Genomic DNA, 18,519 nt, shown 5'->3' with positions numbered 1-18,519 from the left:
TAGAGGGTGAGTTTCTTATTATTTATTTTAAAGAGGCAGAAATTCAGCTCAGTAATAGCTGTTTTCCAAAGCATAGTGCATTTTGAAGATGGTCTATATAATAGTGACAGATGATTTAAGTACTTTCTTATTCAGGAAAAAAAAAAAAAAAAAGTGTGTTTGTGGGGAGTGGGGAAGGAGTAAAAGGACTTTGTCTTTTATGTCTCTCTTCTCCAAGAGGTACTCCGTTTGGAACAGCCATCGTCAGGAGAAGCTGGATTAGAGTCTGGCAGCTCAGCCCTTTATTGATCCAAGGATGTTTCTAGAGCGGTGGCGTTCCTAGTCTTGGGTCATTTTTTAAGCATGAAATAAGACACACCCATACGTAACTCCTGCAGTGCTTTTGGGGATGAGATGGTATGAGTTTATTCCTTCCGATCCCGCCCTTTGGAACACCCGGGGTCTCTGCCAGCCCTCGGGAGCAGCACCTTGACCTCTCAAGTCCCCGGCAGGAGCTGCGGGGAGCGCAGGAGCAGATTCCCCGCTGGCCACCTGGCTGGGGTGTGCGGGAAAGCGGTGGCGTACGGCGGGGCCCGGAGCTGTGGGCTGTGAATAAACACGGTAAAATGGATCAGAGTGGCTGTATACTGCTCCAGGGCCTCTCCCCGATTTCAGGTGGAAGTTTGGGTGTAATCAAACCACGATGACACAGGGGCACCGTTTTCTTACAGCCAGTTCTGGTGTGGGAAACTGAAACAGTTGCTGTTACTGGTAAATGCGATGTTGGGAACTCGAGCATCTCGGGGATTTGAAAGTAGAGTAATGCCTTTTTTGGCCTGCAGTCATCTATTAAGAATGAAAGAAAGATTTTAATGTTTTCTCAGCTTTCTGCCTGTATCAAAGCTGTGTTCTTTCTTTAATCTGATTGCTACGTGATGCTTTTCACCTGAAAAGTGTTAAGCAGAGTAATCTGTATCGCACTGAAATCCGACTTGCAGTGTTCAGGGAGGGAAGGGAGTGACGGTGACTGTGGGTACAGTAGAAGGAGGTTCCCTACTGACCCCTCGCGTGTGATACAGCGACGGGCGATGTGAATGTACGTGGCTCTTCAGAAACCCCCTGTCATTCACTTTGGAGAAATGCCTGTGACTTAAAACAAAATGATAGGACAGCAAAAGGAGAGGAGAGGAGATTACAAATGATGGGGAAGATTTAGATCAGAAAGATGCTCAAGTATTTAATAGCACAAGGTCCCATGAGCTCCTCTGTTCACTGCCCGAAGCTGGAGACCCTACAGAATTTATGGCTTAGTCTGACACGCGTGTGTGTGAGTGTGTTACAGAGGTGATTCGTGGAGTTTTGATGGTTGCTGTTTTTTTGTGTTGTGAATATGCTGATACACTGAAAGATCCCAGAGGAGCATGACCTGGAGAGCCAGATCCGCAAGGAGAGAGAGTGGCGGTTTCTGCGCAACGCTCGAGTCAGGAAGCAAGCCCAGAAGATCATCCAGAAGGGTGAGTTGGTTCCCTCCTGCCCACGCTGCAGGCAGCTTCTCGAGTCCGAGCACTGCGCGTGGTCAGGCCGCTGACCTGGGAAATCCCAATTAGCCACGACCCCGCGCTGCCCCTCGGGCTGGAGAGGGGCCCGCGCGCCGGCCGGGCCGCGCTGCTGCTGGTGTTCACCAACAGTCGCTCACCTTGTGGCTCCCAGCTGCCGGTGCCGTTCGCCAGACCCGGGGAGCGGCCACTTGGGATGTCGAGTGTCTGGAAACGGAGCCGGGGAGGGTCCCGCGGGGAGCGCTCGGCGCGGGGTCGCCTGCCCAGCCCAGCCCAGCGGCTGAGGACTGTGGCTCCCGCAGGAGGAGCGAGCGCTGCGGTGCCGGCAGCTGCCTCTGACGGGACGGACAGGGCACCCCTTCCCCGTGCGGGTTCCCGGGGTGACGGGCGGCAGCCGAGCTCTTCAGCCCCGCGCCCGCTCCCAGCCGGCGCCGCCGTGAGAGCCGGAGCAGTCGTGTGACAGCGGTAACCCCCAGGCCTCTGACGGATGCTGTTGATTTACCGTTTGGGCTTTTCCTCCCCGGCCTGTAATGTGCCGGGTGGATCCTGCAGGTTGTTTCTCAAGGGGTAGAAGGCAGAATCTTGCAGGACAAACCCCGGAGCTGCAGCCGGGCTAAGGAGTCCCAGGCGGTGTTTGACGTGTCGGCGCCGCTGGGACAGCCCCAGCCCCGGCAAACCAACCCTGTCCTTTCACATTCCCGCCTCTGCTGAGCTCTAAATGATTGCTTACTGCTTATATTCCGTTATATTATTAATACTTGTATGCACGGCTTTATGTGCTGCTGACACGTTGCCCTCTGAGGTGCCTCAGGCTCACGTTTCATTAGCGAGGTCTCTCCAGAAAGCCGACAGCACTTTTATTTACGGCTCTTTATGCCTCTGCGAGGCAGCGGTTGGGCTGGAACTCCCTTAGCACAGGAATTTATTCCAATATAGTGGAACCCAATGATGTTTCCTCAAGAATTTGCATACCTAAATTATTCCTGCCTCTGTGCCTTGAGCAGCAGAAGCTGGGGGGTGTTTCTGGGAGCTCCTCTCCTGGCATCCCCCAGCAGCATCCCCGGGGGCAGAGCGTGCGGGTGGGGGCTGCTCCTCTCCCGGGGCACTCGCTGGGGCACGCGGAGTTGGGAGCAATAATGTGCTGAAGGCAGAACCGCCCAGGGCTCAGCCTCCTGCGCCTACCTCGTCTGGAGGTTTGCTGGGCTCGAGTCAGTACAACGGCCAGCTTAATGTCATGAAACCGCAGAATATCATAAACCAGAGTAATACAGAAATGAAACTGGAGCCCAGGGTACGGCTTGGGAGATCTGTCTGAATACAAAGAGGGGAGTTTTTCATGCTTGCCTGAAGAAGTTAAATCTTTTTCTAGACAATGTTCATATCTGGTTGCTTGACCTGAGCGACTAAACTGCCAGTATTCATTAAAGAAAAATGAAAATGTGAAATATTAAAAAGAATTAAAATAGACTTACAATCTTTTAATGAAAATTAGATTAAATGGATGCATTCTAAAACAAACTAGAACAGAGTAAATGTCTCTTGGGCTTACGATTTTGTGTGATGAATTCATGCTGTGCCAGAAAATTGCAGTGTCAGGGGTACCAAAGCTGTTTGTGAATAGCAAACTGTTCTGAAGAAGAGATGGGAAAGGTCTTTAACCATCATTTTAATGTCTCTATGGAAAATACATTTTTCATTTGCAAATTAACCTAAAAAGAACTGAAATGGAAGGTTAAATAAATAATCCACAAGTTAAAATGAAATACTGTATTTTAAGTTGGAAAAAGCATTCTCGTTGGGTTTTTATTTTGAAAAAATGATGCTGATTTTTCTGTCAGCACAAGCTGGGATTTCTCTGGGCTTGGCTGTGCTTGCTCGCTGCCTGCTCTTTGGTTACCAAAGCAAAGGGCCCCCTGGTTTGTCACCACAATTTTTACTTTGTACCTTCGGACGCGAGACAATGAGGCTGGAGGAGTTGGGGCTGTCAGGTAACTGGGGCCTGGGAAGGTCCTTGAAGGAGGGAAGTGGCGGGGGGTCTGTTGGTGAGAACTGGGGGGGAGGAGGAGGAGGAGGAGCCCTGGGCAGCTGGGGGGTCCGAGCCTCGTCCCTCGGGTGGGATGTCCCCGGGCCTGAGCCGCGGCTGCCTCCCGCCCCCCGCAGGCATTTCCCGGCTGGATGATCAGATCTTCCTCAACCGCAACCCGGGAGTCCCCTCCGTGGTGAAGTTCCACCCGTTCACGCCCTGCATCGCCGTGGCCGACAAAGACAGCATCTGGTAGGAGTTTCTGGGGGCTGGGAAGCGGCCGCGGGTGGGTTATCGGGGGGCAGGTCCCCCTGCGGCCGCCTCCCCTCTCCCGGGGCGGGGGGACGGGGCAGAGCCCCCCGGAGCTCAGTGAGGCGGTGGGGTGCTGGGTTAGAGCCAGGGAATCCTGACAGATTGACAGTGGCTACTTACAACGGGGCCTTCGCCCTGTTTCTTTTGCAGAAGGTTGACACACGTTATTAATAAAACAATGCTGGATGCCAAAGGAGAAAAAGGAATTGAATTGGTATCCGACACGTGTGATTTTTAGTTTTGCTGTGATGATGAGTAGATCTCTGTACAGCTTGCACAGAGAACCAACAACTGACCTGATCTGTTTTCTTCCCCAAGTTTCTGGGACTGGGAGAAAGGGGAAAAGCTGGACTATTTCCACAACGGGAACCCTCGGTACACCAGGATCACGGCAATGGAGTACCTGAACGGACAGGACTGCTCCTTGCTGCTGACTGCCACAGGTAAACCCCGTATTTTCTCATTTAGAGGGCAGGGTTTGGGGCCTTTACAGAATTCCAGGCCATGGAGCTGTTCCAGGCCTCCTGCTCTGCCCTCTAAGGATTGGCCCGAGCCGACCCTCCCCTTCCCCCGTGGCTTGCCTGCCTGGTCTGAGCTCAGGAGACATTTCCAGGATCAAACCTGAAAGCTGTTTCTGGCAGTACTGAAATCTCTTCACTGCTTAAGTAGGTGCTGCATTGTCAAACGGCGAACAAGTCAGATGCTTGCTGAAACCGTTTCCAATCGCAGCTTTATTTGTTACATCATTCCGAGTCTTTACCTATCGCTGCAAATTCATGGTAACCTCCTCCTACTCAGTACCTCAGGCAACATCATTTTAGTTGGTTAAAAGCTGCTGTCCAGAGCTGAAAAGGAAATCATGCTGCAACCAAAGTATAAGAAATCAGATTCTGTTACTTGTGCTGCTTTAAGCAGGCAGGGCTTATTTTAAGCACTAAACTTCTCAGACAGTTGTGACTTTCTCTCTCGTCCGTGTATCTCACCCAGCGTCACGTCAGGGAGCATGAAGAGCTCTTTCCCATTCACTGCTCTGTAAAGCTGTGAGTAAGATCTGCTTCTCTCCCGAGGAACCATTCTAAACCTGTCAGTCTAAGTGTTGTCAATAGCTTTTCCAACTTTGCTGAAATGTACAGGTTGGATATAATTAAGAGAGGTGGAAGAGGAGCCGAGAGGGCCTTCAGAACATTTTCCTTTCAATTTATTGATTCTCAGCACAAAAGTTTCACAGAAGGGGAACAAATTGAAAAAATACATGGTGTTCTTGAAAGATTTACTGCTGATGGGCTGGGCTTTGATTCAGCTGCTTCTGTGGGGTTGTATTTTGTATTTAGCAGAGTACTTTTGTGGCTCTTGGCACCAATAGCAAGGAGGAGAGAGACGACTCCTAGAGAAAACGAATGGGTCAAAGAAATGGAGCGACATCTGATGTCAGGTGTTACTCGAGGGAAGGAGAAAAGCTCTTCCAGAACAGTTCCCAGTAGAACAATGCTTTAGGTTTTATGGATGTAAGATTAGAGAGGGATTAAGTTCAAGTGACACTCTCAGTTTTGGACTTTGTATGACTAGAGTTCCGCTTCTCTTCTTCCTTTGCTGTGCACAAGTAATTACGAGAGTTGCACCAGCAGTGATGTTGCTTTGTGTTCTCTTTTTCTGTGCCCCTCAAGACGATGGTGCCATCAGAGTGTGGAAGAACTTTGCAGACCTGGAAAAGAACCCAGAGATGGTGACTGCCTGGCAGGGGCTGTCGGACATGCTGCCAACCACACGAGGTGGGTTCCCACTAAGTTTTGTTGGGGGGGGTAGAACTAATTGGTGATGGTAGGATTTTTTCTAGGGATGGGGAAAGTAAAGTGGGTTTCTCAACTTCAGCCACTGGTGACACCCTTGTTCAACAGTCTCTGCCTTCTGGAATGGCCTTTTGCCAGGCCTTGGTGAGGAAATACTTTTCCAGATCTCACAAACAAACCAGCAAAACTGAAAGCCCGACGCAGCGACCTCACACACACGCTTACAGAGCAACCAGAGCAGCCTCCTGCTGGGGAGCAGCAGGGTGCAAAGTCCTTGTCCTTTCCAAGCTTCACAGCAGCCAGCTTGCCCGAGCCTTCCTCTTGGCTGTTCCGAAGCAGAGAACTGTAGAACAACGGTGGAGCCGGGCGCTGCCCCGCTCCCTGCTGCCCGTGGCAGGAGGTTGTTCTGCCCCTTCGGGTGGGACGGCGGCTCCTGTATTGCCTCTTTCCTTCTGACGGGCTGCTCAGCCTTTGCACAGCTTTGCATGTTGCACCTGTGACCTCCTTTAGCCTCAGCTCAAATTTTGGCACTTACTCTTCACTGTTTATTGTGGGTCAGGAGGTGGCAAGAGAATACGCGATCTAAATCTGACGCGTGCAGAAGGGCAGCACAGTTAGACATTGACCTGCTTTGAGCGTTAGAAATATTGGATAGGAAAAGATGTAAAAAGGAGCACTGGCATCCTGCCACGCACGGGATGAAGCCAGAAGACCAGTTTGAGTAACCCTGAAGTCTGTTTTAGGACATGAAAGGAGGTGGACGTTTCATCCTCCCAAGGCCGGGTACAGTACTAATGCTCTAATGGTGATTCGCTGCCACTTGAATAGTTCTAATCAAGGCTGCTGGTGTTTCTGAATGTGCCGTGCTTCAGTCAGCCCTCGTGGGATTGATGCAGGAGTTGCTGGGTGAGGCTCCCTGACTCGTGCTATGCAGGAGGTCAGATGAGATGACCATCATCACTCATCCTGACCTTAAAATCTGACAGTTCTCATTTCTGAGCTGATGTGGTTCATCACAGGAGCCTGACACAGCTCTTTTAGCTATTCATTGGATTTTCCTAGTGCTGCCTTGTTGAGCTCATATCTGTTATGTTTTCCTTAACACCTCATGGTTCATTTCTGGTGTTACATGAAAGAGGAACTGTATTGGAGGTAACTTCAGGCTCTGTGCCTCGCTGCGGTATGTGCACAAAACTGATTATAAGCTGCTGGAAGTTTGCAGCCTACTGTGAAAATTGCCACGGTCGAAACCTGCTCTTTCAGAGATGTCAGTAAAAGCAGGAGGAAAACAGTGGTAACGCACCGAGTGGTGGAAGGGCTGGATCTCCTTAGGCAGAGAGAACAGTGTCCTGCAGTCATTCAGGGTGCCCTTTGTCGTGTCACTTGCTCGCTCTGCATTTCCTCCTTGCCGACAGCAGCTTTCCTGGGGGGTGTGGGTTGGCTTTGACCATCCCTGGGCTCAGGGCCTGGCTCCCTTGGTGCTGGCAACAGCCTCACCCAGACAACGGGGAGTTCCCCCGCGCTGCCCCGGGCCTCGGCCTCTGGCTGCCTCGTCGGTGGAGTTCAGGGAGGCTGCGGCTGAACTGGAGGCGAATTCCATCTCCTGCGGCCCCTTCGCAGGGCGCACGCGCGCTGACTCTGCCTTACTCTCTACAGGCCTTTAATGCAGCAGGAAGGATTGTGAGCATCACTGTTTGACATTGCAAAATAGGTGAAGGGCTGAGGCAGGAGCTGATTTAGCTGTAAGAGCTGAGCGGTTACGCTTGCCAAAACAGCAGCGTTGAAACTTTGAAGTCTATTCTCTTCAAGATTATGGGGCTTTGCCCTTTTCTTTCCTTTACGGTTTTAAAAAGTCTGGGTCCTGTTTTCTTTGCCTTTCACCTTTGAAGCAGTAGAACTAGGTTCAGAAGACGAGAAGGACAGACTTCTTTGTGGAGAAATAAATGTAGTCACTTCAAAAGAGCTATGTGGATCGAGTCCCCTCGGAAATGAGACTCTCTGGAACAGTTGCCTTTTGCTGCCAAGACCACAGTTGTGGTCCAGCCCTGGCTCATAAAACTGAAGGTACATCTTTGAAGCTGCAGAGCTCAGGAGTTTTACTGGAGTTTGTTTGCTCCTACTATTGATTTCCTTCTGTCCTCTCCCACCCTTTTTCCCTGGTGTCATGCTCATCTCTGAACTTAATAGTCATCTTGACAGCAACCAGAACACTGACTTTTCCAGGCAGTTTTCCCACTTAGAAAAGGAGAGGAATATGCAATACCTCAACACGTTGACAAGCATCCCTGGGTTGTCTGAGTAATGGGAGGTCAACAGTAACACGCTCAGGGGCTGCCTGAGAGGGGGCAGCAGAGCAGAGTGAGGCCCAGAACTTAAACTTTTACACTCTGTAAAGGACTTGGTGCTGCTGTGCAGCCCGAGGTAGGAGAAATGAGCTGATACAGCCAAGTTACTGTGTTAAACTTGGCCTCGGTTCATTGCACTTAATAGTTGACTTGAGGCTCAGGGTAGGTGAGTCAGTTTAAACACTGGTGAACTACTGTGTGGGCACCCTCTTTTTTCTGTGTAAGATTTTTTGGTTTTGATCTTCTTTAGGTCTGCAGTCAGGATGCACCAGCAAAGTCTCTCTCAGTCAGAATCAGGGTGTTGAAAGCAGCACTGGGACCAGGTGCTGTAGCATAAGGCAGTGACTGGGAATCTCCAGCATGAGAGATGGAAGGGGCTGAGAAAAAGGCAAAACACCTGTTGTTAGTAGCCTGGTGTTTCAAACGATGGAGGAAAACCGAAGCATTTTCTGTCGAGCAGCACAGGAAGAGCATAAACCTGATGTGCTCTGAAGCGGTGATTTCGCAGCAGGAGGCTTTGGGAATTCTGGCAGTTTCTGTAGAAGAGCTGTTGGAAGGCTGCGGGTTGTGGGGGCTTGCGGAGCAGCACAGACCCATCGCCTGGCGTCTGCTCGCTCCGAGCGGCCGCGCTCGTGCCTCTGAGCAGAGCTGCCGTGTTTTGTGTTGTGTCTGTGACAAAGGGAAACGAGCCACCGTCCCCTGGCCGGAATGGCTTTGCCCCCGAAAGCAGTACAGTTCTGGAATTTGGGAAAATACGGAAGCGTAAGCAGCTGCTTCCCGGTGAGCAGCGCTGGCTGCTCCGCTCTTCCCTGCCCAGCTCTGCCGATGGCTGCGTCGTCCCTTCCCCAGCCCGGCGGAGAACCCGCCTCGAGCTGCTGCAGGCTGCGGGGCTCGGCCCAGCCTCCTCCTGAGCACCTGGGCGAGAGGTTCCAGGGATGCCCCACGGTGCCTCCGATTTCCCCGTTCGGTGCCAGTGCTCTCCTGCTGCCGGGGGGTTTGCAGTGGCCAGGAAGTAGCCAGTGTCTGAGGCCCAGCTCCCGTGCGAGAGGGGTCTGAAGGGAGCCCCCGTGATGGTTTGCACTCCCGCATGCTGCTGTGGTCCCTGCGGGGGGCGGAGGAGCCCGGGGCAGCGGCGCTGGCTGCGGGGAGCCCGGACCTGCCAGGGCAGACGCCTCGTGTTCTGTGCTTGGTTTGATTTGTACAGATGCCATGAGTTATTCGGATTTCCGTCTGTCACTTCCTGATGCGTTTTACTTCAGAACAGGGACCAGATCATGCGAAGGATAGTCTCCTTGTTCAAGAAGAAATGTCAAATCTGTGCTGTTGTCAGCCAGCCAGAATACTCACTTCACACATGACAAGCGCCACCGTTGATGGCTTCCCAGGGAATGCTGTGATTGAACTAGTGCCTGCTCTCTGGATGGAGGCATGTGCTGCTCTTGGTGCTTCTGCTTCTCTTTTATGTTCTTTCCTTTCATTTGAGTTGCTTTTTCTAATCCTTTTTTTAAGATTTTATTTTTGCTCTGGCTGACCAACTTACCCTTAGCGTCAACCCCTTAATCCCTGTCTTCTCACAGGTCTGGCCCGAAGGGTTTCAATCTATCTTGACAGAAGTAAGCAGGGAGGTGAGTGCTTTCTTTCCTGTTACCTACGGTCAGCTGGGGTGGGAAGGAGCTCCTTGTCTGCCTCCGGGTTGGTTGGTTGGTTTTTTTGGCATTGTTTGAGTGACTGGTGAGTCCTTGTGGTTCCTGGAAAGCTTTGCTGCTTCTGCCTCCCCCGTTCCTTGCCCCGTGCCCGTGTCCGGAGGAGCCGTGAGCGGTGCGGGAGGGGGCCGTGCCCTCTGGGTGAGGCAGAGCCAACCCCTGGGCAAAGGGCGTCTTCGTGTCGCACCCCCCGAGCTCTGCAGCGAGGGAGGGGCGGGTGGGATGTACGAGGGTCCCTTTTCCAGGAACAGTTCCAAGCATCCCTGGGCACAAGCGTTTGTACGACAGGTTCCGGAGGAGAGCCGCCGTTAAGCCAGTGTGGATTTTACTGGCGTTTATTTGTAACACGCTTTTGCTATCAAGATCATGAGAAAATGAGAAGCTGATGAATCTTCTCCCAGGAGGCTTAGAATAGCGGACTTTTGGCAAGGATGTGCTTAATAAATTTTACAAATTCTCTCCTTTCATGTGGAGGGAAGGTAAATGAACTCCCAGGCTCCATCTCTAGAAGCCAGGACCGTGCCGTGTCTTGCTCTGGAGCCTGGACCCTCCTCTGCTGCCGAGGGCTTCGGGGGAAGCAGATGGCTCGTGTGTCAGGGCATCCTGGCGGGCGGGCGTGCCCGTGGATGTTAGCGGTGACGCAGTCTTCTCGGGTTATTCATCAATTATTCATGTTTGCTGACTGATAAGAGCTGAATGTGTCTGTAATAATTAATAGGCTGAAGATGATTGCAGCGCTGTGGGATTCAGAGCTCTTTAGCTTGGGGTCTTTGCAAATCTCTCTCTTACTGTTCAGAGGCAGAGCACCGGGACCAGAATTAGCAAAGCCGACGTGTTGCCGTTAGCTGCCTGGCTCTGCGTTTCACTCAGGAATCCAGTGGCAGACAGAAAGGCTAAAATTAGCGAGACTTGGCTCTAGGGAACTCCCCACTCGGTAAACTGGGCATCTGGACACTTCAGGGAAATACCAGCCTCTCCCTCGCCGGATCGATGCTGCAGGTGCCAGGCGATCGCCCTCTGTCCCGGGCACACGGATAAGTGGGAATCAATAAAGCCCCTTCGCCGGCGTTCTCTGGCCAGGTGTTCGAGTGAAAAACGCAGCAAAATGATTCCTTCTCTCCCACTGAAGAAGTCTTTAAAATGTATGAGATTAGCTATTTGCTTGACGGCAGAATCCATCAGCAATATTTAGATAAAATACACCACTTTTGTTGCTAAAGCACAGGAAATCTGTTCTCATTGCCTGGGCTTCTGTGAGGAATTTTAGCAGGAAGATAAGGGAGTATCTCTTCATTCTCACATCGCTCAGTGCTGTTTTAGGCAGGAATCACCGGGCACTGCTGTATTGGAGATCAGTGATTAAAAATTAAAGACCAAAGGTTTAATGGTCCAGGTCGTATCAGGCCACTGTGAAGTCAGCCCAGGAATCGCTGCCGTTCCTGCGAGCTCCGAGCGGCCCTCAGCCAGCACGTCCAGCATCGTGAAGGCAGGTGAGCTGGCAGGAGCCTCGAGGTGTGCGAGTGCGACCCTCTGCCCAGGCTGCTTCGCCTCCTGCTCCCTCAGAGCTCTGCTGGGGTGTCTCAGCACGCCGCAGCATTACCCCCCCTCGGCGTAACTGAATGTGACACGGAGAAGGAGCCCGTGTTAACAAGAGGATATCCATCTGACCTGTGCCCACCTCCCTCGGCGCTGCCTCGTGGGGGTTTTGGTGCTGAGATGTAAACAGCCAACGTCTGGTTTGCCCCAGAAAATTTGTACCGATGCCAAGCAAGAAAAAACAAGCACAGACTTGCCAGTTCCCTGCTTCCTTCCTGCTCTCCCGAGACTTCAAAACCAAGTGAAAGACGTCAAATACCTGCTCTGCAGAAAAACAGGACCTTGCCCTCTGGAGGCTCTGCTCCGAATCCTGCTGACTCTTCTGGCAGGCAGGCAGCAATCCAGATGGGAGAGGGTGGAGAGGCAGCCTCGGCGTGTTCTTAGAAATAAAAGTTAGCAGCTGACTGGAGGGGAAGTTTCACAGGGAGCTGCGTGGGGCAGCCTGCTGCAGAGAGGAGCCTTGGCAGAGGGAAGGCTCTAACCTGCAAAAGGAGCAGATCAAACTCAAACAGAGCTTGTACTGGAGAACAAGAGGGAGAGAGAAAAGTAGAGTGAGTCTTCCCGCATCTCTCCAGGGGTTGGTACCTTGTCCTTTAGAAATAAGAAGTTTGGGAGAAGCGCCCTATTTCTAGTGAGATTTTTTTTTTATGGCAATAAAATAATTGGAGAAATTGCAGCTCCAGGGGTTTGTGTTCTTTTAATTGGATTCCCAGCATCACAGCTACTCTTTTCCTGTGCTGCGCATAGTCCTTGGCAGCCGAAGAGTGACACTTTTTGAAAGGATGTTGTAGAAATTAATGAGTGAGGTCATACAGCCCTCCCACTGCTTCCTGGAAATTAAAACAGTGATGCGCCTCATTGCTCAACCAGGAGGGCCCATGATTAAAAAATCATCAGTCAGAATCTGAGATGCTTTTATATTGTGTTCTCTATGTAGGTATTCCTGGTTTCATTGAAATGCCAAGCACAGGTTGGTCACGTTCCAGTGACATTAAAAATAAGTGCAAACACTCAGAATGCGGCTGCTCTCAACACCAGTGTTATTTACTGAAATTTTTACAAGGAACTATCCCATCCAGGGAAATACCTGTTGCTCCGGGGGGATCCTAAGGGAACAGCCATAGAAAGTTACAGCTTCAAGAACGGCTTGTATATAAACAGGTGTCATAGAGAAATGCAAGTACTTGTGTTAAAAGACTCAAAAAAACCCCCAACCAAAAACCCATCAAATCAAAAAAACAACCGAAAAACCCACCCAGAAGAAAACCGCAAACCTTTAAAATTTTCTTCTCCTGAGCTGTGGAAGATTTGTTGCTCATTACTGGAGAACATAACATTCCTTACGGGAAAACTGTGATCTTAACTAATGATGCATTAAAAGCCGTGTGTTGCTGGGGTGCCTGTTTCTGGCTCGGCAGCTCCGGAGCGTGCCCCAGCGGCGCCGCGGCCCTTCCTCAGGCGGCCGCGCTGGTGTCACAGCGACGCCCCTTCACTCCGCTTCTGGGAGGAGGTGGCGGCTTGAAAACAGGGGGGCAGATAGTGTGGAACCTGCCTGCATGGCTCCAGCAGGCACCGGAGAGCCTTTGGGTTTGCCGAGTTTGTTACCTTTTTGCCAGGATGAGCCTGAGAAGCATCTTGGATGCCAAACGTGGGAGCCAAAACCCAGCAGGTGAACTGCGCTCTCCGTTGGAACATCCTGGAGAAGGACCTCTGTTAATTAGAAAGGAAATGATAATTAGTATTAAGTCCCACGTTTGCTTCTCATCCCAAAATACTAGGAATTTAACATATAAACATGAGTCAATACTGTATCATTCCCACCATGAAAACGTTTGCTCGTACATAGAAATAGTTCAGCTATTTATGTGTCATTTCATGCTGGGAGTGTCATCTTTGAATTTAACATTCCACAGTCAGAGGAAGCTTTCCTTCCCTGTTACACGCTGGCGAATGACTTAAATTTATGTACGGAGGCTTTTCTTCTCTTCAGACACACTTGAATTCTGGTTTAGCATTTCCAGTCACATCCTGGGGTCCCCTTCTCCCCCTTCTTTGTCAGGGCATCTCCTGGCTGCAGCAGGAGTGCGCCCCCCCGGCCCGGGGCTGGTGCTGGGCTCGGGCACGACCTCTGCAGCCAGAACCCGTCGCCTCGCGGGCTGCAGACCCCAGCAGGAAGGTGCTGGGACTTCTCCTCGGCTGCAGCTTTCATGGAGATACCCCGTTATTTCCGATGCCTGCACTTGGGGGGGGGCACCCTCTACTCAGAGACCGCCTCATCCACCCCCAGCGCTCTGCACCAGCACCAGCAAAAAGGACATTTCGTATTTTCTTGAGAGAATAAGGTGGCCAACAAAAGAAAGGGAAGATCCCTTGTTATGGGATGATTGAAATGCTGCACTTCCCTCTTCCAGAGAGCAGAGATTTTCGTTTTTGTGGACTATTTCAGTTCTGTAAGAAAGGCAGGAGCTGCACCAGAGCCCACCGTCCCCTCCCTCCTTCCTTTCCACCCGTGGGCTCTGTCAGCCCCTGCTCCGGGGTGACCCCTTGTCCTTTCTCTCTGGTTCTCTCTCAGGGAGATCCCTGTGCCGTTTTACATAAAGTGAAACCCCCTCTGGAGCTGCTTCTCTCGGTGAAACTTCCCCCAGCCTTTAGATGGCATCACTGAACTTCCTCAGTGCTTAAATCCCTGACAGATACACCGAGATAAGCACCGAGAGTGCCAGTCATCGAAGTCACCGTCCCTATCCCCCTCCACAGCAAAGACACCCGGAACCGCAGCAGCCTGGGAACTTGCTACTGATCAGACTGACAAAAAACATTGTCTTCAAACTGGGGAACGTAACTGGAAAACTGGGATCTTTAAAACTGCCGACGAGCACGTTGCCCACTTAACTCCACCAGCGATGGCGGAATCTGCCGCCGCCTGCCAGGTTGATCTTGTCGCATGGGCCATAAACAAGATGACAAATGAAAACACTTCAGCGATGTTTATCATCTAAATCACTGCCTGCCTGCTTGCCTCGGATCTCTAGCCACCCTCGGAGCTGCCAGGCAATCTGAAGTAGCGATCAGTTTGACTCGCAGGATGAAGATACAAGCGGCGCTGAGAGCCCCGAATTTCCTGCGCCGAGATGACGGACTGGCAGTGAGCGTCAGTCATCTCAGCTGTGTGCAGCAGGATCAGGACCCGGCTTGGATGCGATGCTTGGGAAGGGGAGACGGGCAAAATGTTGTATCTGGATCTGTGCAGAACAGGGTCATTTCATCATCTTTGGTGACAACTTGGTGTTTACGGAATGCCCGTTTTTATCTTTGTGCCCTCTAAAGGTGTTTGGTCTGGTAAAAAGTACTTACAGCTCTTTGGTGACAAAGACCATGTTGGAGTAGGTTTAAATTTCCTGCTGGGGCTAATTCCTAGCAGTAAATCGAGACAAATTCGCTTTTGTACCTTATGGACAAGCAAGTTGTGGAGGGGGAAATACAGGAATCCCAGCGAAGGCGACCGCGAAGGGCTCGGAGCAGGAGCTGCAGCCCTGATGCATTGCAGAGTGCTTTCTGACTCGGGCTGCGGGTGGTTATAAAACACTTCTCAGCACCAGAGTCTCACTTTGGCACGGACGAGAGGGTGAACTGCAGCTCTGCGAGGCCAGGACGCTGCTCCTGCCCCTGCTGAAGGGAGGGCCCTGCCCAAGGAGGTGAAAACACACAAAAAGTGAGAGTTTTTGTGTGGTTCCCTCATGTAGCTCTCTTGGGGTTTTTTGTTTGTGTTTTTCGTGTATGAATAAGAGTCTCCATGGAAAACCTGTAGATTTGGGGTTGGTCAGCCTTAGCAGTATAAAAAGTAGAAGATAATTGGTGTACAGCTCTCTGCTTTAAGCTAAACGTTTCTGTACTGTGGAGGCAGCACACAGGTACAAAGTCCCTTCTAATTAAATGTACAAGGAGTGTTCCTCAGAGGTTTCCCCTGCCGAATCAGGGGCTTCATTGCCAGCAGTTTCCCAGATCTCAATATCTGTTTGTTCTGACACCAGTGTGCTCTGTGCTTAGGAGAGCCAGCTCGCTCGATGGCTTTTGGACATCTTACTCCTCCAGCTGGGAAAGGAGGGGCCACGCGCTTCCCCTTCTCTGGAAATTGCCGTGCCGGCACAGGTCGCCTGTTCACACACTCTGCCAGCCTGTCTGTAAGCAGGTGCCCGTGTCAGGTGTTTTGGGGATGGAAAATCCCTTGTAATTCTCTTACAGAATGGATGGAATGTTTTTCTAAACTTCACCTAGCAATCAGTTTATGCCCTCAAAGATAAGGAGCACAAGCTCTCATAAATGTGTTTTAGCTAGTGTAGTTGCAGAATGTTCCCCTCCTTATCTGTCTATATGGCAAATTGGTTTTTACTCCTACCAAGTCGTTTAATTTCAATACCTTGCGGCAGTGCCTTTGCTATTGCTTGTTTAGAAACATCTCCCCTTAGCCACGTGTTTCTGTGAGAAAGGGGAATCATGGGAACCCAGAGGCTCTCGGGTCTCACTGAGTGAGGTGCCACCAGTTCAGCTGACTTCAATCATCATTTAATTCTCATAGTGATGGATAATTTATTAAGACTCCCTTGGAAGTCCCCAGTAGCTGGCCAAGCCCCTGGAAGGCCGAATTCACCTGCCTGCAGGGCCACCTTATAGACAAAGGGTCAGAGATGTGTTTTGGACTCGAACCCAGGACCAGCTGATTTGCTCCCAGTTGGAGGACGTATGGGTGTGTGTGTATGTAACTTTACATTTCCTCTAGTCACGATAGTTTCTGTACCATGAGGTGATGAAAGCTGGTGTTTTAATTAGTGCAGCTCTGCCTGTGCCGATGCAGAGAGTAATTTGTGCGCCCTGCCTGTGTTTTACCTTAGGAGCAGGAATGGTGGTCGACTGGGAACAAGAAACCGGGCTCCTGATGACATCGGGAGATGTGAGGATAATCCGGATCTGGGACACAGACCGGGAGATGAAAGTGCAGGTAACATCTGCGTGTTCGTCCCCTTCGCCTCGGCCTCCCGGCGGCGCGGGGAGTTGCCTGCGCGCGGCCAACGCGTCCGAGACGCGTCTGCGGGGAGCTGACGGGCTCTGGGGCTCCTGCTTCCCCGCTGCAGAGTCGTGTTACGGGATAAATAAAAATACAGACGTACTTAGCGAGCGTGTCAGGTCTTTCCTGGAAGCTGCTGCTGTTATTGTGGGCAGCGCACAGCGGCCTGCGGGAAGGGTGAAGCTGTGAAAGGCAGAGGCAGGGCCGGGACGCAGACAGGGTTTCCTATTAGCACGTAATTGAGAGTGTAAAAATTCCTGCGGAAACGTGGTGAGTTGAGTCACTGGTAGAACGTTCTGACTTACTGCTGCCGTCTCTGCTCCTCCGGGACGCACACGGAGCTCATTGCAGAGCGCTCTGCTCCCGTCCCCACCGCCGCGAGGGGGCTGGTCTGGGGGGAGCCGCGGCCGCGCGGGGAGCACCGAGGCACCTGCCCAGTCCCCCCGCAGCGGGGACCCTGGTGTCAGCAGCGCAGAAACACGAGCGTTTCCTGACTCGCCCTGGGCACGCGCAGCCCCTGGGGCCGTTGCCAGCCGGGGCCAGTCTGGCTCAGGTCAGAAGTTGGCTCCGCGTCGCCTGGCCCAGGCGTCGAAGGGTGAAGGTGGCGGCGGGGCCGAGCCTGCTGGCAGCTCCCTCAGTGTCCCCGGGGAGCCCTGCAGGGCCCTGGGGCACCGGGACTGTCCCAGCAAGTGGCTGTGGCTGTGACGGGGAGGAGGCGCTGAGGCGCTGAGCTCGGTCCTCATCGAGTGCAAGTTTGTCAGAAATCACAAGGAGAAGCAGCTGGCCTGTGAGAACGGAGTCGCCATGCTGCAGAAGAAAGGAACACTAGTTTTCAAAGCTTCTAGAAATTAATTACCCTTGGATGAACATTAATTATGACACTTTGACCCTGCAACGCGGGATAATTAAGCCTATGTTAATCTTAATTACTTTCACATATTATTTTTTTCTATGTAAATTACGGAACAGCAAAATTCAGGCGGTGAAAATCTCTTAAAATTACGATGATTAATGATTGCACTGAAAGTATCTAAAAACATGTTGTTTCTTTTTTAATTGCAAAGACGGGTTGTGTTGAAATTCAAGTGATTGAAACTCCCTGACTCAGTAACGCTGGAAAAGTGAAATTCAGCACAAAGCCAGCCAAGCTGTGTAATCCCAGCTAATAAAGGTGCCTTCCCACTCTTTGAACTACAAAAGCTCTACCTCTGGAAGCGCTTGGGATGGAGAAGAGCTTCATTTTCACCTCCCCGATCGCTCCTGCTCCAGAGGCAGGGGCTGGTGCAGGCGCTGCCCCGGGTCGGCGCCTCCAGCCACCGGCGGGGGCTGGCGGGGGGAACGTGCACGGCAGCAAAAACAGGCTTCAAGTGTGAAATGAGCTCCTGCAGTTCTAACGGCCTCCTGATTGTTAGCCCTCTTCTTCCGTGCCGCTTAGCTGGTTTTTTTTTTACCTGTTTTAATTGAAAATGTTTTTCCTCGTAGCAGGCGGAGGTGTTGTGCCAAGCAATTGTTATAGCAAGTAAGAAGGGGAACGCAGCAGCGTTGGAGCCGCCGTGCTCCCAGCACAGCTGCCCCTGCAAGCTCCAGCCTCCTTTTTCCGTGTCATTTTTTTTAACACACGCGGTGTCTGGCTCCTGATGAGATAACCTGGATCTACTCCTCACACGTCCTGGAGCGGGGACTGAGAGGTGCCACGGCCCCGGCTCGTTTGTACCCCGCGCAGGCGACTCTGCGGGGCTGGACGGCAGCCGGGCAGCTCGGCGTGGTGCCCCCAGCTCACGTGCCCACGCTGGTCCCTCGGGAGCACCCGAGCTGCCTTGGCACCGCTCGCTGCCTGCGGGGCGCAGGGGAGGGAGGGCACGGGCTGAGCTTGGCCCGTTGGCAACAGCCCCCAGGGCTCTGCAGAAGTGTGGCGATGGTCCTAACCAGGAAAGGACGAAGAGCACCGAGTGCTTAAAAAATAAAAAATATAAAGAAACTGAAAGAAAGGAACTTTGTTAGTGATAACTGGAGCCATTCTGGATAAAGGGAACTGCCTTCTGGCAAAATCAGTTTATTGTTTCCAGGGGACGGATATGTTTGTTGTCTGGTACAGACACACACGCACAAAAATCTGCTTTTACAAGAGGCATTTAAATAACTTCCTAGAACCTGTT

At 51.7% G+C, this 18,519-nt stretch overlaps 1 protein-coding gene across 5 annotated transcripts in view; it reads left to right on the top strand.

Moving 5' to 3' along the window:
- The window catches only part of RPTOR (regulatory associated protein of MTOR complex 1), a 151,658-nt gene that overhangs the window by 124,824 nt on the left and 8,315 nt on the right, over positions 1 to 18,519 (top strand). For 3 of the 5 annotated variants that reach the window (XM_074922467.1, XM_074922466.1, XM_074922464.1), the window contains 5 exons: positions 1,388 to 1,493; positions 3,696 to 3,810; positions 4,189 to 4,313; positions 5,535 to 5,639; positions 16,191 to 16,297. In XM_074922467.1, the coding sequence (XP_074778568.1) occupies positions 1,388 to 1,493; positions 3,696 to 3,810; positions 4,189 to 4,313; positions 5,535 to 5,639; positions 16,191 to 16,297 (558 nt within the window). Of the gene's footprint in view, positions 1 to 1,387; positions 1,494 to 3,695; positions 3,811 to 4,188; positions 4,314 to 5,534; positions 5,640 to 9,579; positions 9,628 to 16,190; positions 16,298 to 18,519 lie in introns of all 5 variants that reach the window. The other 2 variants (XM_074922465.1, XM_074922463.1) reach the window with 1 other exon arrangement.

Source organism: Athene noctua, chromosome 18, assembly GCF_965140245.1.
Source record: "Athene noctua chromosome 18, bAthNoc1.hap1.1, whole genome shotgun sequence".
NCBI classification, from domain to species: Eukaryota; Metazoa; Chordata; class Aves; order Strigiformes; family Strigidae; genus Athene; species Athene noctua.
This window is presented reverse-complemented; position numbering and strand designations above follow the sequence as displayed.